Consider the following 24,244-nt stretch of genomic DNA (forward strand, 5'->3'; position numbering starts at 1 on the left):
TATTTTTAAGATATTTTAAAAGTATCTACTTATAAGTATGTGTTAAGAATGTACTTATAAGTATGTGCTAAGAATATTCGATAAAGGTATATTCTAAGAATAGTATCTACTTATAAGTATGTGTTAAGAATGTACTTATAAGTATGTGCTAAGAATATTCGATAAAGGTATATTCTAAGAATAAACTTTTACGAATATTCCGAGTTACTACGTACACGAATGTACTCAGTATATTCGGTACGAGAATATACTTTAAAGTATATGCAAAGAACATGAAATTTAGAATGTTTTTTAAGGTACATGCTATGCTTGTACTACGCATATATATTAAACAGAATATACTCCGACGAATGTTGGTAGTATATGCTTAGAACATGATACGAACATCATTGTTATGTGGGCTGTGTTAAAACTGAAACAACATATAAATTAATAAATAATTTATTAACAAATTAATTTAATTCGATTTAACTCGATAATACGTAATTAGTTCATTAACAGAAAATATTCACCAAAACAAAACACATAACCTCAAACCGTTTTCAAGAAGAACTATTATTGCATTAAACTGACTCACAACTCACTTAAGAAAAACGAATAAAAATCTCTTATTTAACACATTTCTTCAACTAAATATCTAATTGAAAAGTCCTTTTTTACAACACAAAGCACGTAAACAATAAATGAAAAATTTCTTATGACAATTTAAGCTTATAAACGTCAACATACAACATTAACATTATAAGCATTAATCCGTTAAGCTCCTCCCATTTTTGTGACGTCAGACTTGGGCTGTCTGAATTGAAAACGTATTTTTAAACGTATTTTAACGTCATTAATCTTACGTATTTAAAATCACCTACAAAAGACGTTTATACGACGTAATGTTTAAACACGTGTATATATTCAACCAAAAGCTGACGGACGTTTCATCGACGTTATTGACGTCACTTGGTTGCACATGTCCTACCCAGCTCCATTTCATTTGCGCAATTCTTCCAATTACGTCTTCCACCTTCGTCCTGCTTCGCACGTCCTCATTTCGTATATGTTCCCTCATGGATATTCCTAACATAGCTCGTTCGATCGCCCTCTGTGTCGTTCTCAATCTATTGGCTGATACCTCTGTTAGTGTCATGATCTATATTACATAGGTCATAACTGGTAGAATACAACTGTTGAATACCCTTTTCTTTAGATTTGTTGGTATCTCTTTGTTTTTCAACACATCACTTCCTACTGCTGCCCAAGTCATTCGGATTCTTCTAGTTATTTCTGACGTTTGATTCTGTTTACCTAGTTTGATCGTATGACCTAGGTATAAGGTATATATACTCTTCGACACTTTCGATCTCACTTCCATTTCAGTCGATTGTGATATCTTGATTTGTCATCACTTTTGCTTTATTTTAGTTCATTTTTAAACTGACTTTTTCAGATTCTTGTTTAAGCTCCTTTAGCATGTACATTAGTTCTTCGGTATTGTTGCTTATGAGGACTATGACATTGGCAAATCTTAGATGACTTAAAAATCTGCCATCGATCTTTGCCAATTAATCAACAAAATTTAATACTTTTAAACCACAATAATTAGAAAATAAACAAAAAGAAAATGTTGTCTAACTTATATAATAATATGTATGTGTCTTATTTCATATAAATAACAATTTCCAAAAAGCAAAAAATAGGAATTAGGAGTCACAAAGCAGAAAACGAAGAAAGAAAAGATCTTGTAAACATCATTTCGATTGCAATTTACCTTTTCTACAACGAATTATTGTATTACTTATTTTATTACCTTATTTGTGCTTGACGTTTTGTCGGCAGAGAAGGTTATCGTGGTGGTTTTGCTTGTTAAAGTCGTTGGTCTCTTTTCAGTCGGTGCAGATCTAGCAGTTGATGATAATAAACGTAAAGGGGCTGGAGCTGTAGTAGCTGATTTGGCAGCCGGTCTTTGACTCAAGCTTACCTAAAACACAACTCAACAAAAACATTTTAATTTAGATCTCTTCTTTTTAAGACAAAATGTTTAATGGATTTGTTGATACACATATGTTTAAACTCACCCAAAAACTACCGACTAATCTTTGGTCTAAGAATTCTCAGCCTCTCAGAACATATAGAAGAGTGATATGGAAAAAATAACAGGACTTGTTCTGGCCTACGATACAGTGAATACAAAAGGCTGGTAACAAAACTATAGTATGCTCAAAGATTACTATCTGCTAAAAACTGTTCAGCCCAGGCTATAAACCAGACAATTATATCTCATAGAAAGGACAAAATAATGGCTCAACTCAGGATAGCGTCATGGCCCTCGTCTTCTTAATGTATACACAAACGACAAATCCATACCTAAATATACAGAACATTTTCTATAATATGCTGACGGCCTGGCCATGCGAAGTTATCTTTGAGGAAGTGGAAGACAAACTAACAGAAGCTTCGATATCATGCAGAACTACTACCGAAACAACACATTTTCTTCCATCTTCAAGTCCGCCAAAGATCTTTAGAGAACTCTAAAGCCGGGATCCGATGGAGTGTGGCGTGGCACTCATCACTAGTTGACGTTGGTAAAAAGAAATAGAAAATATAGAATCATCATCATCATTGACTCGACAGCCCTTTCTGGGTCTTGGCCTGTTCCAGGATTCTTCTCCACTCTGATCTGTTTCGTGCTTTTTTCTCCAGTTTTTTATTTTTAAGGTTTTTATATCATTTTCTATTTGTTCTAAATATCTCAGCTTCGGTCTTCCTCTTGTTCTTTTTCCTACTGGCATCTGTTTGAATATTTTGGTATTTCGCCTTCTTCCATTCTTTCTACATGTCCCATCCAACGCAGCCATCCTATTTTAATGAATGTTATGATATCCGGATCCTGGTATATTTCGTATAGTTCAAAGTTGTACCTTCTTCGCCAAATTCCATTTTCTTTTGTGCCCTTATATATGTGTCGCAAGATTTTTCTTTCAAAGGTGGCTAGCAATGTTTCCTCTCTTTTAGTGAGTGTCCAGGTTTCTGAGCCGTATGTGAGTACCGGTCTTATTAAGGTTTTGTATATTTGGCATTTTGTTTTCCTTGCGACGTTGTCTGATCTTAGTTGCCGAATTAAGCCATGGTAACTTTTATTGGCAATAAATATTTGCCTCTTCACTTCCTCTGCTACCTTATTATCAGATGTGACTAGGGATCCCAAGTATGTAAAGTTTTTTACCCCCTCAATGTTGTATTCTCCTATTGTTATATTTTGTGGCTGCCTTATTTCTGTGTTTTTACTTACCTGCATACATTTTGTTTTGTTCTGGTTGATTTTAAGACCACTATTTTGTGCAGCTCGTTCTATTTGATTGAATGCCTCTATCATTTCTCTTCTTGATCTTGCGATTATGTCAACATCATCTGCAAATACTAGAATTTGCACGCTTTTATTAATGATTGTTCCTCGAGTATTGACTGTTGTGTCCCTCATTATTTTCTCGAGTACGATGTTGAACAAGATGCATGATAGAGCGTCTCCCTGGCGTAGTCCCTTTTTCACATCTATTGTTTCCGTTAGTTCGTTTTGTATCCGGATTTTACTTTCTACTTTTAGAGATTCTTTTATCAGTTCTATTAGTTGTGTTGGTATATTAAATTCTTTCATTGCTTTTATTAAGAATTCTCGGTTTATATTGTCATATGCGCTTTCGAAGTCTATGAAGAGATGATGTGTGTCGATGTTATGTTCACTTGTTTTTTCGAGGATCTGTCGCAGAACAAATATCTGGTCTATTGTTGACTTCTGTCTACAGAAGCCACTTTGGTACCTGCCAACTACTTTTTCAGCGTGTGGCTCAAGTCTTTCATAAATGACGTTGGACATTATTTTGTATTCTGCATTCAGCAGCTTGATTCCACGATAGTTTCCACATTCTAACTGATTCCCTTTTTTATGTAATGGTACAATAATACCAGTATTCCACTCCGCTGGTAGCTGTTTATTTGACCATATCTTTGTTATCAATTCATGTATTGTTTTCTGTAGTGCGTCTCCTCCTTCCTTCAGTAATTCCGATGCTACTTGATCCGATCCCGGTGATTTATTGCTCTTTAATTTGTCTACTGCTGTTCTAATCTCGGCTATTGTTGGTGGACTCTTTTCTCTGTTGTCTGCTTGGTCTAATGGTATATCAGGGTTCGTCTCACTCCCATCTCCTTCAAGCTTTTCCGTAAAATGTTCTGTCCATCTTCTTAGTATCTCTTGCTGTTCTGTCAATATATTACCTTCCTTATCTCTACACATCGTCGTTCTCGGTTTGAAGTCTTTTCTGCTTTTGTTCAGTTTCTGATAAAATTTTCTTGTCTCTGTCGATCTACTTAGTTCTTACAGTTCCTGAAGTTCTTTGTTCATATATTCTCTCTTTTTTCTTCGGTGAGTTTTCTTTTCTTCTTTGCGTAGTTGTTTATATTCTTCCTCTGCTTGTCGGGTTCTGTGCCCCTGTTGCATCAGTAAATATGCTCTGTTTTTCTGTCTGTTATAATCTGACATTCTTCGTCAAACCAGTCATTCGTTCTTGTTCTTCTTTCTTTACCTTCTATGCCTAATATTTCTTTAGCTGTCTCTTTTATGATTTCTCTGCACTCTTCCCACTCCTTATTTGGGTTTTCATGTTTTGGTCTGTTTTCTAGTTTTATGCTTATCTTTTCTTTATACTCTTTATTTTTGTTTGTTTCTTTGAGTCCTTCTACCTTGTATCGTTCATGTTTAGAGCCTCTTTCCTTTTTGATGTTTGAAATTCTAGCCCTTACTCTACTTTCGACCAGGTAGTGATCAGAATCCGCATTTGCCCCTCTTCTGGTGCGGACGTTTATTATATTCGATTGGTGTCTCGAGTCTACAATAACATGATCTATCATATTTACTGTCAGTCCATCTGGGGACTTCCAGGTACCCTTGTGTATATCTTTGCAAGCGAAGTATGTGCTAGCAATCACCATGTTAAGTGATCTTGCTAGGTTTATTAACCTATTGCCATTGTCATTTGATGGCTCATGGAGACTGTGCCTACCTATTGTGGGTTGGAATTGCTGTTCTCTTCCAACTTTGGCGTTTAGGTCTCCATAGATTATTTTTATATCATTTTTTGGGCATGACTGATATGCGGACTCTAGTTCATCATAAAACTCTTCTTTAATTTCATCTTCTTTTTCTTGTCGGGGCATGCGCATTAATTAGACTGTAATTAAAGAAACGTCCTTTAACTCTTAAAATGCACATTCTGGGGCTAATGGCTCTGAAATCTCTTATATAAGTCCGTTCGCTAAACTCAGACTCAACTGGCTAGTGATTTAAGCTAGTATTTTGCCAATTTTGATAAAATTGCCAAAAAAATCATTACTAAATAGTTAATAATTACTAAATATTTAGTAATTTTGCAAATTTTGTCAAAATTGGCAAAAAACAAAAAAGTTACGTACTAAAATCATTAGCCATTTGCGTCTGAGTTTAGCGAACCGACTATAGTATGTTTTACTCTCTTGTTTACTATGAATCCAGTGCACAAGACGTGATCTTTAGGATCGCAGCTGTAGAAAATATAGAATAGTGAGAAGAAAAGGGAGCACGGTTGGCAACCCACGTTACTTTGAAATCAATAAATATTTACTTTTTGATAAATTCGGTCAGATCACGCCGGTGGAAGTATCAAGGGGATACTCGAGACAGCACTGCCATCAGTTTTGGCGGTAGAAATTTTAGCAAGTTCGTTAATTCATACAAATAATAAAAATACCAACACAACATCGTTAGACCAGTCCATAGTAAAATTACCACGTCCCTAGCCGAGTTGGAAGGGTCTGTATCAACTTCTGAACTCCTTTAAATCGTGTTCATTTACCAACAAACGATGGGAGACTTCGCGCCGATTCACACCAGCCATAAATAGAGGGTTCGGCCCTAGCCCAAGCATCTTAAATCACAAATTTGGTGGGAAATACCCGTAGTCCACATTGCATTGATTCCCGTCTTTAGTTTTTATCTTTTTCTATTAGGTACATATTTTGTATTTCTCTTGACGCCATGTTCCGTTGGATCCCAGCTTAAGTCTACTGCAATGGTATTTCTTTCGAACACACGGAAATAAGTATCAATCTACCTAAGAGTCAGGGTTGCAAAAAAACATGTTTTTTTTTTAATTTTATACAAAACACATGTTTTTTTTTAAAGTTTTTTTTTTTTTGTTTTAAACATGTTTCATTTTGTTTTTAAATTTTATGTTTTAAACAAAAAACATGTTTAGAACACATGTCTTTTTATTTTAAACATTTTATTATTTTTATTTTAAACATGCGTTTTTTATTTTAAATTTTATGTTTTAACAAATAAAACTTAGAAAAAAACCTTTTCATATTTTCTTAAACATAATATTAATAACTTTGATTTTAACTTTTCTTTAAAATAATAGATAAGAAAACCAATTGCAATTAGGAGCTATTGTCTGGGGGAACCCCAGACTATTTACTATTTATAAATTAGCATTGCAAGTTGGCTCTTGCAATAACGCCTACTGTAAGTTATTTTGTGGTGTTTAGTGTTTTTTTGAAACATGCAAATGGCGAATTTTTGTACGTGATACGAAGGAGCTTCAAGGAGCGTATGGAAATAGCTTTGACTCCAGCTCAAGGGCGGATCCAGGGAGGGGGCCATGGGGGCCATGGCCCCCTCCGAGAATATAAAAAAATATAAATTTAAATATTTGAAGTTCAAATGTTTTTAGTTTCAAACACTTTCAAACACTAGTGTACAAAACAGTAGATAAGTACATATTATGTCTTCTGGACTAGAATTGAACAAAAGCAGTAACGGAATCTTCAATAATGACATAGGATGTTTTGTAAATCAAAATGTTAGAACGACCTTGACAGCCATAAAAATCGTATCAATTTCCATATTTGTACACACAAAGAATAAAAGTAGTGTTACTTGGGTCACCAGCACTTAGAACAAACGAGTTGGTTGGTACTTTCGCACATTCAAAAGGGATTGTTCTGCAAGTATTGCGCTTTTCTAATGAAAAATATAGTCACAATAAAGGGATGACAGCCCAAAGCCTTGTCAGGAAACCTTTACAATATTTTGCCAAACTCATGGGCAAAGACGGAGCCATACAAACTCATGAAAAAACATATCACAAGTAGTGCGTTCAGGTTGGGCTGGATTTTCTACAAAGTTGTCACAACCCGCAAAAGTCAGTCATTAACCACATAGACCCTCAGAGGTCTAAACAGATACAAGAAAATAGAGAAAGACTACGACCAATAGTAGAGCCTAGTGTTCCTTAAGTCGACAAAACATCCCTCTAAGGACAAATATGCTGGATCTAGTAATGAGAGAAATTGTTAAGGTTTAAAGTCGCACCAGAAGATAAGACTCTTAAGTAACACATATCCACAGCATCTTCTCGAGCAACATAAATTAGTAGCACCAGTCAAAATCAATTGATAACATGTTGTAGTGAAGAAATAATTGAACAAATAATGAATCACGTTCAAAGGGCAAATTATTACTCTGTCGTATTTAAAAAAAAAAAAAGAATGTGTGTGTACTTTGTCCGCACGTAAGAAGTTACACTTCTATTATAATATAATCTAACTTCATATTATGATTTCAACGAAATCAATATACCTATCTACTTTAAATAGTTTTTTTGTATTGTATTTAAATATTAAACTAATTTTGGAAAGAACAAAAAGAATACCAAAAATTAAAGTAAAAAAAAAGGATATGACTTTGCCAGGATTTGAACAGGGGACCTCTCGATCCCTATGCGAATGCTCTACCGATCAGCTACGACGGCTTTTGTATTCAGTGGATCATTTCTCGGACATAATTACAATCTCGGTGACAGATACTTTAAATGAAAATAAACAGTTTCAATAATACTTATTAGGAGGAAGACAAATCCACAGACATAAAAATTATAATAATAGTTATTTATGATATAAGTGTTAAAAGTAATATTTTAAGGCACGCATGTGAAAGTTTGCAGAATGAGCGAAACTAATTCTGCAATTCACATGATAGTGCCTTAAAAATGTACTTTTTAACACGTATATCATACAATATTTTTTCTACAAACGTCTTATATATCAACAATTATAATTTATTCATTCTCAATTACAGAAAAATACCAACAAAAACTTTTACTTGAACTTGATTGACTGACATTCCATTTTTATATTTTTCTTGACATTACATCAAAACTGCCTATACTGTCAATATGTAAATCATAACAACTATAGAATAACATACACTTTTTTGCACGATTGATCATTTTTGACTGTTTACCGTGACAGATTTTACGTCAGTAGGTGACATTTACTAGCAACTCGACGGTAAGTAATCCAACTCGACGGTAAGTACTCCAACTCGACGGTAAAGTAATTCACTTACCGTCGAGTTAAAAAATCTCTTAATTTTAATTTATTTTTTGAAAGAATAAAGAAAACTAACGAATTATTTATTAATATTAAAACTTCTGGTACAATTTGTTAATTTTTCTCTTCAAATACGCGATCAAAGTTGAAAACTTGGAAATATCAATGCCATCATAAAGAAAAACGGTGGATTTAATCATTGAATATTCTGCCCAGAGGCTTCCAGGAGCTTTCAACTGCATAATATGTCTTTGAACGAAATATGCCAATAGAGTCTTTTCTTCGATTCTTAAATTCTTACCTTCGCACCATTTTTTAAAACTTTGGTAGGTATTTTGATAACGAATTTTGGATTTTTCGGGAATAATTGCGGAACACCCTTCTTCCCAAGCCCGTTCAATTTCTTCAAATTCACTTTCGCTCATATTTTAATTTATAATAATCAAAATTGTACTTAAAATTATTGACAACTAAATAAAAACTCAATTCTCCATTGTTGTTATGCACCCTAGTTACTACCTAACAACCAAAGTATCTATCTTGATAAAATGAATGAAACTAGTCAATATGACGAAAATGTTTAATTTTATAATTTATAATGGTATCAATCGTGCAAAAAACGTTATAAGCATGTCGAACGTTAAGGGTAACCGATCTCAGACAATAATTGGAGTCGTCGCTCCGCTCCTCCTCCAAACAATTGTCTTCGATCGGTATAAAACCCTTACCGTTCTCCATACTTAATATACTATTATTGTTGTATATTCTAAAAAATTTTAATAGTTTTTTTCTACAAACGTGTTAAAAATACAATAATACAGTTTAAATTAAATATTAAAAAACCTTTTAAACCACCTTTTTCAAATTGCGCAAGTTGTACTATTAATATTAATGTTAATAAATGAAATATAAATATTTTGACGTTTCACAATTTGACAATTTACTTTTAACTGCAGTGCCTTAAAATTTTTAAAGCACTAGTGCTTTATGGCTTCTATATATGGAGTGCTAAAAATTGCATTTTTAACAGGGTTGTAGAAAAATATATTTACTAAAAACACTAATAATATTATATTCTTTTCACATAACTTAAAATATGTAGCGACTATTTTTTAATACCATACTGTCCGTGTGCGTATGCGCCGGGGAATATAAAAATTCACCCTCGTGCCTAAAGAAATATAACTTCAAAAAACGACCGACGTATTCCACGAGACACAATTTTTTTTAAATTTGAGATACATACACAATAACAACATTCGTGAAGACTTTGTCAAGTTGATTGACGCTTATGAGAACATAGAAATAATTAGCGAAATTAAAAAAAGAAAGGAAGTACAAGGCCTGACAGGAGAAGCATTGGGGAAAATAAGTATTAAACTTGTTAAAAGAACTGCACTTGGATCCGAAGAAATGTGTAGGAATCGGTACTAACTTTAATAATACTTTAGTAACGATAAATTTTGAATGTTTTTATGGCACTCAAAATTTTGTGAAAAATGCCTTAAAACTCACCATTGTAACCATAATTTTTAAAAATTATCCCCAGACCCCCCGGTACAAATCCCAAAAAAGTTAATGGCCCCTCCCGAAAATCGGTCCTGGATCAGCCCTTGCTCCAGCTCATTTTTTGACAAAGCTTGATAAGCGGTTTAGTGGAAAAAACTTCAATCCATCCATTATAAATGATCATTCAGCAGTATTGCCAATTATTAGTAACACGGAAGCAGTCGCGCCGTTAGAAAAAATATAACATTTTACACTTTTCCGTGATAACTTGATGAAAAATTTTGCCGTATTTAAAATCCTATTGTGAAATTTTTTTTCTACGCGTGACTACTTACGTGACAGAAGTGAGCGCGACTGCTCCCGTCCCGGGTTAATTACCAGGCAAATTGTGTACCCTCTTTAGACCATAATACAGGGTGTTTCATTAATAATTGCCCATATAGTAACTGAAGAAACCTTAGCACAAAATACGAAGATTTAACCTAAAGCACTTAATTAAAATGTGGTTCCTTACTGAGTTACAGGGTGTTTTATCTAAAAATGGGGGACATGAAAGGAGCCTCCACGTAGATTGTGATCACTTGTGAATACAATCGGGCGTCCCCTGGAAACGAGTAATGTCGGCTAATCCTTTCAACACCGGTGCACCAACAACACAGATGCAATCAAAATCAAAACGGTCTTTATCAAGGCCATTTTTGATGACGACCTCAATTAATATTGAAGGACTATCAGCAGATAAAGAAGACCTATTGTCTAATATGTGCAGAGAACATGGTGTCGATGTTCTACTGGTTCAAGAAACCCATAGAGGTACTGCAAGCCGCAGACCAAGGATTCGGGGTATGAAGCTCATACTGGAGAGACCACACGACCAATATGGTAGCGCAGTCTTCGTCAGACCAGATATCGACGTAGCATCCACATCTCTAACAGATCAAAATGACATCGAGATCCTCACAGTGGAGATAAACTCCTGTACAGTAACGTCAATCTACAAACCACCAAACGCTGACTTTGCTTTTGAGGAACCGAATAACTTTCAATCACAGCAAATCAAATTCGTACTGGGTGACTTCAACTGTCACAGTGTCGCATGGGGTTACAACGAAACAGATTCCAATGGCGAAGAACTAGAAAAATGGGCTGAAAGCATGAACCTAAAACTTATTCACGATCCAAAGCAGCCTGCGTCGTTCAACAGCGGAAGATGGCGCAGAGGTTACAACCCAGACAATATATTTGTCAGCGACAGAATTGGAGACCAGGTGACAAAAATCGTTGGAAGCGCCCTCCCAAAGACACAGCACAGACCAATAATTTGTCTTTCCAACGCGGCAATCAGATACGAAATTGTTCCTTTCAAGAGAAGGTTCAACTTTACTAAAGCAAAATGGGAAAAATTCTCTGAAACATTGAATCAAGAAGTTTCCCAGCTAGAACCTTGCCCTGATTCGTACGATAAATTTGTAGAAATCGTAAAGCAAGTATCACGGAAATTTATCCCTAGAGGTTGTCGAACTGAGTACATAGCGGGACTCAATGAAGAATCTAAACCCCTACTTAAAAGATACGAACAGCTATATGAAGAAGACCCTTTCTCGGAAGCGACAATACAGGCTGGGGAGGAAATGTTACATGCGATATCCGCCAACAGAACGGAAAGGTGGTGCAAGCTGGTCACGAGTCTGGACATGAAACAAAACAGCAGACGTGCCTGGAAGCTGATTCGGAATCTTGGCAACGATCCCGCTGCTCCGGCAGTCAACATGACAGAAGTCACACCCGATCAGATAGCCCATCATCTTCTAATGAACGGTAAGACGATATCAAGAAAGAACAAGGTGAGAGCTCAACGGAATATCGACGAAGAAAGAGATGTTCTAGGTACCTCTTTTTGTCTAGAGGAGATGAGAGGCGCGATCCATCAAATGAAAGATAATAAAGCGGCTGGCCTGGACGACATACGAACAGAGCAAATAAAGAACTTTGGACTAAAAACCGTAGAGTGGCTCGTAAAAATGATGAATTGCTGCATCCGTACATTACAAATCCCCAAAATCTGGAGAAAAGCTAGAGTGGTAGCCCTCTTAAAACCAGGGAAGGATCCGGCGGATACAAAGAGTTTTAGACCTGTATCTCTCTTGTGCCACCTTTTCAAGGCCTTTGAAAGAATGATACTGAACCGGATCGCAGAATATGTGGAGACTAAAATTATTCCAGAACAAGCAGGATTCAGACCCGGAAAGTGCTGCTGCAGTCAAATTCTTAATCTCACCCAACATATTGAAGATGTTTTTGAACGGAAGGAAATAACAGGAGTAGCGTTCATAGACCTAATTGCCGCCTATGATACAGTTAACCATCAACGGCTACTCGCAAAACTCTAGGAAACTACAAAGGATTTCCGACTAACAAGGTTAGTGAAATGTCTCCTCCAGAATAGACGCTTCTACGTAACGCTCCAGTCCAAGAACAGTCGGTGGAGGGACCAAGAAAATGGGCTACCACAGGGAAGTGTCCTCGCGCCGATTCTATACAACATATACACCAACGACCAACCCATACACCAACAAACAAGGCAATTTATTTACGCTGATGATACAGCGGTAGCAGCTCAGGAAAGAACCTTCAACGAAGTCGAAGTGAAACTGACAGATGCCCTGGGAGACTTAGCTCTATACTATGATAAAAACCATCTGAAACCCAATCCCACAAAAACCCAGGTATGTGCTTTCCACCTGAGAAACAAGCATGCCCGAAGGTCGCTGGAGGTGGAATGGCGTGGTCAGATGCTGGAACACAACAAAACGCCAAAATACCTTGGCGTCCGTCTGGATAGAACTCTGTCTTACCGATACCACTGTCAAGATGTCAAGAAGAAAATAAGTGCCAGAAATAATATCATCCGCAAGCTAACTAATACAAAATGGGGAGCACAACCACACACTATCCGCACTTCTGCCTTGGCATTATGTTTTTCGGCCGCGGAGTTTGGAGCACCAGTATGGGCAAACTCTGCTCACGCAAAGAACGTCGACGTGGCTCTAAATGAAACGGTCCGTATAATATCGGGTTGCCTGAAACCGACACCTATCGAAGAGGTATACCCCATTGCTGGAATTGCTCCACCACCTATCAGGAGGAAGGTCACGTCAGAGATAGAACGGAAAAAGAAGGAGACGGACCGAAGACACCCCTTATATGACCACCAAACTCAGCCAAGCAGACTAAGATCTCGGAAAAGCTTCCTGAAAACATCAAGATCCATCCCCGAAGCGCCAGAGACGCGCCGAATACACCTATGACAAGCGTCAGCTACCGCGACACATTTTCCTCCCTCAGAGGAAATGGCTGCTGGACACAATTTACCGTATCCGACTTGGAAAGCGCTAAACAGACTAAGAACCGGCGTTTCACGTTGTGCTAGTAACCTGAAAAAATGGGGATACCAGGAGGACGATACCTGCGACTGTGGCGCGGTTCAGACCAGCCGGCATCTGCTATCATGCACAGAGATGAGAGAGACCTGCACAGAACAAGACTTAATTATAGCAGATGACAGGGCCATCTATGTGGCCAACCATTGGAAATACAGAATTTAAAGTTGTTGGTGTTCCGGACACGGAAAGTAAGTAAGTATCTAAAAATTTAAAAACTATTTTTGCTCAGCATTTTAAAACTATTTAACGTATCCTTTCCATACTTGGCAGGAAGTATAGGGACTATACAAACCACTAAATTATGTTAAACAAACGTTTCTGGTTATTACCAGAAGCGTACGACGGGAGAAAGTGAATGGTTGACCCTTATCAAATTCTACGCCACTGACGGAATTGCTATCATAGTCCAATATTTGGATTCTCCAATACTTTCTATGAAAATAATATACTCTTCATTCGTAACGAGAAAGTCATTAGTTTTCGAGATATTTGAAGTTGAAAATGCAACGGCACAGCTATTTTGGTTAATGTATTGTGCACCTTCATTTTTAACTTCAAATATCTCGAAAAATAATGATTTTATCGTTACGAATGAAGAGTATATTATTTACATACAAAGTATTAGAGAATCTAAAAGTTGTGCTAAAATAGCAATTCCATCAGTGGTGTCGAATTTGGAAAGAGTCAACCATTCACTTTTTCTTGTACGCCTCTGGTAGTAGCCAGAAACGTTTATTTAACATCCAATAGTAGCGTCTACAGTATCTACAATTTTTGACAAGTATGATAAGGATATTTGAAATACTTTTAAAATACTGGGTAAAAATATTTTTTTAAATTCTAAATCAAGTATATCTACCTATTCATAAATATTAACTATTTGTATCCAGTACTTTAAAAATATTCCACATATCCTTATCATACTTGGCAGAAGGTGTAGTTACTGTACACCATATTAAAATATGTTAAATAAACCTTTCTGGCTACTGCCAGAAGCGTACGACAGGGTAAAGTGAATGGCTGACCCTTCCCACGTTCTACGCCACTGGCGGAATAACTATTTTAGTACAATTTTTCGATTCTCCCAACACTTTTTATGTAAATAACATACTCTTCATTCGTACCGATAAAATCATTAGTTTTCGAGATATTTGAAGTTAAAATGAAGGGGCACAATAAATTAACCAAAATAGCTGTACTGTTGCATTTTCAACTTCAAATATCTCGAAAACTAATGACTTTATCGTTACGAATTAACAGTACATTATTTTCATAGAAAGTATTGGAGAATCCAAATATTGGACTAAAATAGTAATTCCGCCAGTCGCGTAGAATTTGGAAAGGGTCAACCATTCATTTTCCCCCGTCGTACGCCTCTGGTAATAGCCACAAACGTTTGTTTAACATAATTTAGTAGTTTGTAAAGTACCTATACTTTTTGCCAAGTATGAAAAGGATACGTCGAAAAGTTTTAAAATGCTGAGCCAAAATAATTTTAAATTTTTTAGATAAAACACCCTGTAACTCAGTAAGGAAGCACATTTTATTTAAGTGTTTTAAGTTAAATCTTCGTATTTTGTGCTAAGGTTTCTTCAGTTGCTATATGTACAATTATTAATGAAACACCCTGTATATGTTTTCTAAACATTTAATTGAGAATATAATACCATATGGTGGCATTCTATGAAAAATATAAATACTGCAGCAATGGAACTTGCTCAACAGCTCCACACAGCTAATGCATCGTTAGCCAACATAGAAAGACTCTTCTCAACATACGGTTTACCATTCCAAACTACGCAATCGGCTAGGTAATGTCAAAGCTGCTAAGTTGGTTTCAATTTTTAAAGAGCTTAATTCAGACTTTTTGTCCAGACGTGACAAAGTACTATGAGACTGGAACAGTTTTGAGAAATTTATTAACTCTTGTATGCAAAATGTTTTAAGTTTTCCAATTTTTGTTCAGGTTATTAATAAATAAATAATATGTACATACCTATGTTAAAAAGTTTGAATAATGTATTTGAGAATTTTTTTCATATTTATTTATTATTTTAATAAAGAAAATGAAAAAAAAACGCTTGTTTAATTTAAGTGTTTTAAATATAAACATTTGTTTAAAATGTGTTTAAAACAAAATGTTTAAAACGAAACAACCCTGCTAAGAGTCACCTAAAAACGAGGAGATGTTTTCAAGATGTGGAGACTGGAGCATCTTCAGAATAGCGTAGAGCTATACCTCATTTTAAAAATCGTTCAACTACGTTTTCAAAAATACCCATACATTATACTTATTTTTAGTACTTTTGGAAAAATCAAGTAAAAACATAAAGCCTGAAGACTAAGGAAGATGAGGGAATTCTACAATTTACAATTCACGTCCCATCTGCTCAGCGCGGTAAAGTTCCTTAGTCTCAGCATCCGTATGGCTTGCAAATTGTAGAAGCCTCGGAGGTGTAACCAGAGAAGGTTCCCATTGTTTTCATTCTGGTGGGATATGCTATATGCCATTAGAGTGAAAACTTAGTCTTTTGCTAGCAGTTGCCGCTAGGGCATCTATGCCATTTCGTTCGTTGCAATTCGGGACTGCACGCTGGGGTTTGTTTTGGTTGGATCAGGGAGAGCAGCATATGTGCCTCCTGATGAGAGACTAATAAGTTTCGAAACCGGTAGAGGTGCTTGCAGCACTCTCTGATTGGACTGGAATATGGTTCGGCTGTATTTTCGTTTTGCAACGAAATTGAAAATGGTTATTCATTTTTGATTTACATTTACTCTGTGTGGAGTATGAAGGGAACCAGTCTCGTTGGAACTTTACCGCGCATTTTTTTATTAATTCGTGAGAAATCTGGTGAAAATTGTAATAAAGTTACACGGTAGAAAAAAGAGCCCTTAAAATCCTTGAAATTCTTGAGATTTCTGTTCAATCATTATTTATTTATCATACCTGGAACCATTACTTTTATCAAAATTACTGAGGTGTAAAATTGGTTTTGCAAGTTAAAGTGTTCTTTTATTCATTTTATTCAAAATCTGAAATTGTTCTTATTTATGGAGAATCTGGAAGATGCGCGAGAAGAACGACAACAATGTTCAATGAACGCTATCGGGACAGTAATTTAAATCATAAATATATTCTGAACAAAAAAGAAATAACGGCCGTGTTTTGGAAGAAACAGCACAAATAGAAGTTTTAGGCACATTCACTGAAGAACCCTCCATATCACATCGCATTGTGGCACAAGTAGGAATGTCTCACGAAACTGTAAGGAAAATACTGAACTTATACAGTATGGTGCAAATGTCTGGAATAAATTCGATACTTCGTAAACCGGCGACTTCCCGAAATACGTCGAATTTTATATTTAAATTATATTATATTGGCATATATTTCATACGAATGACGTCATCCATATGGACGTGATGACGTAATCGATGATTTTTTAAAGAGAGTAGGCGTCGTGTTATAGCTTATTTGAAAAGGTATTCAATTCTATATTCAGTAATATAAATATTAACATATTTGTTTATACACACTAAGTTAAAACAATGCTTATTTGTCAAATAAACATTTTTTTCTGTTTTCTGACAATAGTAAAATGTATTTCGAATTAATCTTTTACATATATTCTTTTTTTGTCAATTAATTTAATTTAAAAAAAAATTTGGACACTGTGTAAAAACAATTAGGTATGTTACTTAATACAGAATTGAATATCCTTTCAAATGAGCTATCACACGACCTCTAGTCTCATTTAAAAAAATCATCGATTACGTCATCACGTCCATATGGATCACGTCACTCGTATGAAATATATGCCAAAATATCGTAATTTATAAATAAAAATCGATCGGTTTCGGGATTTTTTATTAAAGTAGCCGGTTTACGAAATATCGAATTTATTCCAGACATTTGAATTTGAATTTGTATAAATTTCACCCATATAAAATTAAAATTCTTCAACAGCTTTTTGTTAACAGTTTTGACGAAAGGATTGAATTTTGCTAAACAGTAACGGCTTTTATAACTGAAAACCAAAATATTTTACAGGATATTTGCTTTAATGCTGAGTACGTTTTTCTTAATGGACACGTTAACACGCAAAATTGTTGCTACTGGAGTGATGAAAATCCGTGGCTTTTTAGGAAATTTCAATACACAGTAACCCGAGAAACTGAATGTTTGGGCTGGTATTCTTGGGAATACTACTATTGGGCCTTTATTCATTGAGGAAAATGTAACTGGTGAGCTCTACTTAAATTTGCTTGAAGAAATAATACATCCCTTTAATAACAACTACTTTGAAAAATCAAATTGCGATGTGACTGGTAACATAATTTTGCAAGAAGCTCTGATTCATTTTCAACAAGATGGATCTCTACCCCATTATTTTCTTCCAGTTAGACAGTGGCTAGATTTCCTGGCACATGGATTGGTCTAAGAGGAGTAATAGAAAGGCCATCACGATGAGTCGACCTAGCACCTTCAGATTTTTTCCTATGGGGATACTTAAAGTCAATTGTTTATAAAACACAACCTCGAAATGTGGAAGATTTAAGGGGAAGATTTTGCGTGTAGGAACTTTAAGCTTTGCGGTTTTATTTTATTTTTTGAAGTTATACTTCTTTAGGCGCGTTGGGAGTAAATTTATATGTGCGCGAAATCATCAAAATCTTGGTATTCTTGTTCTCATGATCATTTTTCAGTGCGTCACAGTTTTTCGATTTCTCTCTAATGCATTAAGTTAGATGAGACGGAAAAAGCGGTAGCTCCGTGATTAAACACAAAAATAATGCAGCATTACAATGGTTATATACATAAGATGTCTATTCCTAACCTACGTTTGATTCGTTGATATTTAGAATGCGCGTTTTTTCTAGCCAATCAAATACACGTATTACGAACATTTGACGAAAACTTCGTTCATTTTGGCCATTTTTTAGGAGTGTCAAAGAGTCAAGTGACGGTTATTATTCAGGTCAGTATTTTGTGTGCCTGTCATTTTGAAATTTCTAATTCGACTTCCCTTGTGTTTCACAACGTCTTTGTGCATTTTTGTGTGTTTTGGTTTAGAATTTAGTTCGTTAAAAGTTAGTCATTGGCGTGAGGAGACTAGAGACATTTGAGATGTACCGAAGAGTGCTAAATATCTCATGAGTAGATAGAATAGCCAACGTGGAGGTAATGAGACTTACGCATAAGGAACGAGAAAACTAACAAATAAGAAGAAAACTGAGATATATGGGACATGTGATGAGAGATGTATATCTAATACTCCAGGTCATTATGCAAGAAAAAGATCTATAGTAAGGAGACGTAACTCATGGCTGAAGAACCTTAGGAACTGGTTTGGATGTAATAACAATGAATTATTTAGAGCCGCGGTTTCAGAAATAAAGATCGCTCTGATGACTGCCAACTTTTGAAGCGGAGACAGCACCTAGAGAAGGAGATAAAATCACAATTAATGGATAGTTTTGTGTCATTTTTTAATGTTTCCATATTTATAAATTTAATTAACAATATTGTTTACTTTTTAATTTTATTCCCCTTTATAAAAAATACCTACATGTTAACATATTGTGTAAAAATCAAATATACTAAATTACTAATTAGTTTAATTCCACCAGCTTTTCACCTATGGCTAAGTACGATTCTAGCATCTGTCAGATTCGTCAATAATTACATGAAATAAGTCTCGACACACCCAATACAGTATATGACGTCATAATTAATGACGCACTGAAAAATGATCATGAGAACAAGAATACCCAGCGCAGCTTAAACGTTATACGTCCTCTGATTGGGTAATTACAATGACCTGTCAACAATTGTTCAATATGTCGGTTATTTTATTAATACGTCAATGGTTATGGGTAAACAAATTGTATGTAGTATATTAGTTTTAATTGTTGTGAGGACAGAGACAAAAAGCAAGTTTATAATTGTAGTGACTTTTTAAATGGTTTTTAAAAGCAACAGGTAGGTAATTTTAAATGTTTCAGTATTGTAATAAAAGATTAGGACCTACATACCTGTTTGGAAAATGTAGGTACCTAGCTAGTATTTACCTAGTACCTAGCTATTTGATTACCAATACAATTTCTACCAATCTTCATATCTAATAAATTGCTTTTTTAGTCTATATTTTGTTGTATTTTAATATTTTAATTCCGCAAGAATCAAACTTATTTAATTAAACTAAGAGAATAAGCAACTGTCAAAAATTTTTAAAACGTTTAGTTGCTATATCTTCCCATGTCATTCAAATGTCTCGCTAGCTAAGTTCCGCGTGCGGTGAGTTCGAAATCTAACAACCTTATAGACGCAGGTTCAATTCCCAATGCAAATTTTTATTTTTTTAATTTTTTTTATACATTTTATGATTGTAAGTATATTTATTATATTTTTTGTTTTTATATCTTTTTTTTAATTTTTGGTATTGCTTTAATAAAAATTTTTAGAAAGTAGTGAGTATTAAAATTAGTTTAATATTTAAATAAAATATAAATAAACTGTTTAAAGTATATTGATTTCGTTGAAATCATATAATAGAAGTATAACTTCTTACGTGCGTACAAAGTACACACACACATTCTTTTTTTTAACATTTATTTATTTTTGAAAAGGTAGTTAAACAACCTTTAAAATGAGGTATCACTCAACCCCTATTTATTAAAGATTTTGTGGTGTATGTACGCCCCCGCTAGAGGGTTTATGTAATTTAGTTGAAAACTGATCTACAAAATGCCACCCTCAAAAATAAATTTGACGTGTTTTTGCATATTTTTAGATTTTCTATAAGGACCGAATTAGAGAGGGTGGTACGTTTTTAAATTGACAGACTAGGGCCGCTACTTTATGTCCCGGTTAAACCTCGGTTAGCCAACCGGGGTTTAATCGGGACAGAAATATATGCATAACATAGACATAAACGCAATTATACTTATTATTATAATCATAAATAATTATAATAATAATAATAATTGCATTTATTACGACGCAAGAGACCCTAAGACGTACTTTTCTGTCCCGATTAAACCCCGGTTAGCTAATCGAGGTTTAACCGGGACATAAAGTACCGGACGTATATCCGTTCAAGTTGATTATACGGTTGAAGTTAACTATTCCTAGTTCGTGCCAACTCAAACGGCTGGTTTTAGTAAAAGTTGATTTTAAATATAAAATGAAGATTTTTATTCAACATCTCCTAGTAAAAGTAGACTCCAACTAGAAACAGTATACTCTTCCCAATAACATTTAGTAAGAGTTGATTCTTTCCCAATCATTACGCTAACATTTACTGGTCCAAGTACACTCCAACTAGGATGAGTAGATATGCGTCTAAAGAGTAAACTCAAGGTGATAGTGTCAAATTATTTGTTTGCTTTTACCCTCAAACGCACATCTCTTAGCTTCTCATGAAAAAGATCCGCATGGGTTTGTGACATTTTAAAAACAAACAACACCAATATTATTTATTAATACTTAAAGCACCTAAAGTTAAAAAAGAAATAAGAACTTATTATTTAAAAATCTCAAGAAGCGGAACCATCACAAACACAAACAGCCGATTGCAGAAATAAAATGCTACTGGGTATGTTCAGTTCAAATCGTGATAACTGATAAGTAGTTGAAACATCGACAACACAGATGCGTACCCATCAAAAGAGCACGTAAAATTTTACATTTACTGAATCGATCCAGGAATAGTCAACTCGAACTAGTAAGAGTTGATTCTCTTTTTCTCGCGATTTACTTTTACTAACTTAGGAAAAGCCTACTTCAACTAGTAAAAGTTGAATTAAATTTTTCAAATCAACTCTTACTGCTCGTTTTAGTTGGACTAAAACACTTTTAGTTGGACACTTGACTCGAACTAGGAATAGTCAACTCTAACTGAGAATCAACTTGAACTGTAACATATATAATATTTAAAACCTACCGACAAACCAAAAAAACTAATGAAAAAATTTAAGAACACTCACCTTAGACGCTGTAATTGGTCTTGAAGTAGTGATCTTGGTGCCATTTCTTTCTGAAACTGTCTTTTTAAAATTTAAAGTGCCTGTAAATGGTTTTGGTGGAACTGGTGTTTTTGGAACTGGTATTAATGATGTTTGTGTTTTAGGTAATGTGGTCCTCAGACTAGCTTTGGGAGCGACTGTAGTTGTCGCAGCTGGTTTAGTCATTCTATAAAAAATACATATTAAATAAACATACAGCATGTTTAGTTTTAAATTAGATATACAGTCTATAAATGGCAACAATGTGCACCGTCGAGTACCAGATGGTCCCCACTTTCCACGCCAATACACATGATTCTCGCCGATTTTAACTCCGTCGCTCCGTCTTTGGCCGAACCTAGGACAAATAATCCCGGGCAAAAATCCCCAGAAATTATTTCTTGACAAAAAATTCCCAAACAAAAATCCCCACAAATAATCCCCAGACAAATAATCCCCGGACAAAAAATCTCCACAAAAACTCCAGTCAAATAATCCCATAATTTTTTTGGACAAAGTAACCCACCAAATTTTATTTGTATATCTCAACCGGTTTTAGAGCAATAAATAAATCGTCAGTGTGTAAGAAAAAATTCAACATCCTGTATCTCGGAAACGAAGCATTTGCAGACATATGTTTATAAATCAAACGGTCATTATTTTTCATGCAGAATTACCCCTTAAAGTTTGTCGCACTTATTTAGAAACACCCTGTATTGATGAAGAACATGGCTAGTTGTCAAAGTACCTAACTTTTTCAATGTCCAACATAAGAGAATGAGTCAAAAAGCAGAATGTTAAGAAAGGCTAAGGCTACAGTTAAGTTTTAATTTCAATATTTTTTAAATGCTAGAATATTCCACAGGATGTTACGAACTTTCAGGAAAAAAACACAGTATTATTGTTACACCCGGTATACAATGACGTTTACCTGTTCAGCAACACTGTTACTACATCCATATTCTTAGAGAATAAAGCTATAACATATTAAAAAATCACTAAAATCGGACAACAGGTTTAGGAGATTCGAGGCATCAAAAATGACCCATTTTTAAGGTGTCCCCATTTTTTTGGCCAGGAGTGTATATTCCATTTACTATTTTTGCGACTATAATGTGGCACTTCCGGTTACAATGAAAACCGGAAGCGCCTATATGTGTTCCCGTTTTGTTAAGGCGCGTCGAATAATACAGTGATGAGCGCGCTAATAGCCGCCAGAATGACGCAAAAGATGGAATACATATTAAATTGAAATAAAAATAAATGAAACTAGTAGAGTTGGAAAATTTAACGATAAAAACCTATAAATTTACATATTATTTATTGTTTCCCACCTTTAGACATATCGGCCGAGTTTGACAACTGCCACTGTGACAGTGACAATTTTAGTTGACATACTCCTCTGCTACAGTGGCGTAACTAACGCCAATGCAACCAATCCCGTGCATTGGGGCGCAGGCCTTAGGGGGCGCAAAAAACTGATATTCTGGAAAATGAGTCTACGAATAGGGGCGCACGGGGAATACTTGCATTTTGGCGCAGTCAGACTAGTTATGCCACTGCTCTGATACGTCTAAAGGTGGGAAATAATCAAGAGAATGTAAATTTATAGGTTTTTTTATCGCTAAATTTCCCACCTCTACTAGTTTCATTTCTATTTATCTCACAACTTAATATAGTTTCATCTTTTCCATTATATTGAATATAAGACGAAAAGTCTTAAACATTTAAATAAATGTTTTGGCTTAAATAATATTACAAAAAATATAAAAATCGATAAAAATCAGTTACAATATGAGCGTGATCTCGAAAATACTAGCTAGAATGATAATACCACATCAGCAAGCAAGAACAAAAAAGAAATAAGTTTTGGCAAAATTAAAGTCCCATTGTAAAGTACTATCAATCCTATTATTTTTAGGACTCTCCCAAGTTTTTCAATTGTTCAAAAAATATTGGATATCATTTTTATAATATACATACCTTGGAGACTTCATCTTATCTTCCACCTTTGTTGTTAATACAGCAGCCGTGGCGGCAGCTACTGCAGAGATACCACCGATACCCGTCATTTCTCTTTGTAACTCTTCTGCCATTTTCTGTTCTTCCGTCGACAGTCCTTTGGCGGCAAAATATTAATGTTTGTTTATAAAAAAAACTTACCAAATTAACGCCAGGCATTTATAATTAAAAAAATGACTACCTTAATGACCACAATAATATTTATACGGCAAAACCACATCAAAATTAACCACACAAAGAACAAAATATATTAATAATATTCTGACGCTGTGGTCTAAATGGCAAGGTTTTCACGAACTACAATATTTATTCTGGAAATAAACTATACCTACCTAATAATTATAAAAAATGTTTGAGGTTTCTAATTTCAATTGTAAAAGAGACCTTTTAATTGAAGAAATAAAACACAATAGTTTTTTACTTACAAGGTTATACCCTTAAGCTTAAGGAGACACCTGAACGGAGTCCAATTTAACCTACGCCATATTTGTTCACCAATTTTTCACTAATTTATTACCACCCTAATAATTTTTCACCCCTAAATCACCCTTAATGAGAGCCATTTTGCTATTTTCATATTTAAGCTAGCAGAATTTAAAAAATGGTTTGTGAAATACCACAGTGATTTGCTAAGTTTTTGCGAATTTATTACCATCCTAATAATTTTTTACCCCTAAACCACCCTTACTGGGAGCGATTCCGCTAGTTTAATATTCAAACTAGCAGAATTTAAAAAAAATATACTTTTTAAAATATGACAGTGTTTGTCTAGATTGTTACCAATTTGTTAGGACCCTAATAATGTTTCACCCCTCAACGACCTCTTGTGGGGAGTAAATAACTCC

General features: G+C 34.9%; 1 protein-coding gene across 1 annotated transcript; it reads right to left on the reverse strand.

Annotated features, from left to right (window-relative positions):
* Positions 1-1,786: 1,786 nt before the first annotated feature.
* LOC114329620 (salivary glue protein Sgs-3-like) lies at positions 1,787-23,473 on the reverse strand. The gene is made up of 3 exons (XM_028278788.2): positions 23,361-23,473; positions 21,360-21,564; positions 1,787-1,969 (listed from the first exon to the last, which is right to left on the reverse strand). The coding sequence occupies exons 1-3, from the start codon at positions 23,471-23,473 to the stop codon at positions 1,787-1,789; spliced, it is 501 nt and encodes a 166-aa protein (XP_028134589.2).
* Positions 23,474-24,244: the final 771 nt, after the last annotated feature.

Source organism: Diabrotica virgifera, chromosome 3 (assembly GCF_917563875.1).
Source record: "Diabrotica virgifera virgifera chromosome 3, PGI_DIABVI_V3a".
Lineage (NCBI taxonomy): Eukaryota > Metazoa > Arthropoda > Insecta > Coleoptera > Chrysomelidae > Diabrotica > Diabrotica virgifera.

Excerpts from the sequence above, each read along its gene's own strand:
- LOC114329620 (XM_028278788.2), bottom strand. The coding sequence starts at position 23,473 with ATGGCAGAAGAGTTACAAAGAGAAATGACGGGTATCGGTGGTATCTCT. Across the intron at positions 21,565-23,360 it reads GATAAGATGAAGTCTCCAAG|AATGACTAAACCAGCTGCGA; the intron begins GTATGTATATTA and ends TATTTTTTATAG. Across the intron at positions 1,970-21,359 it reads GACCAATTACAGCGTCTAAG|GTAAGCTTGAGTCAAAGACC; the intron begins GTGAGTGTTCTT and ends GTTGTGTTTTAG.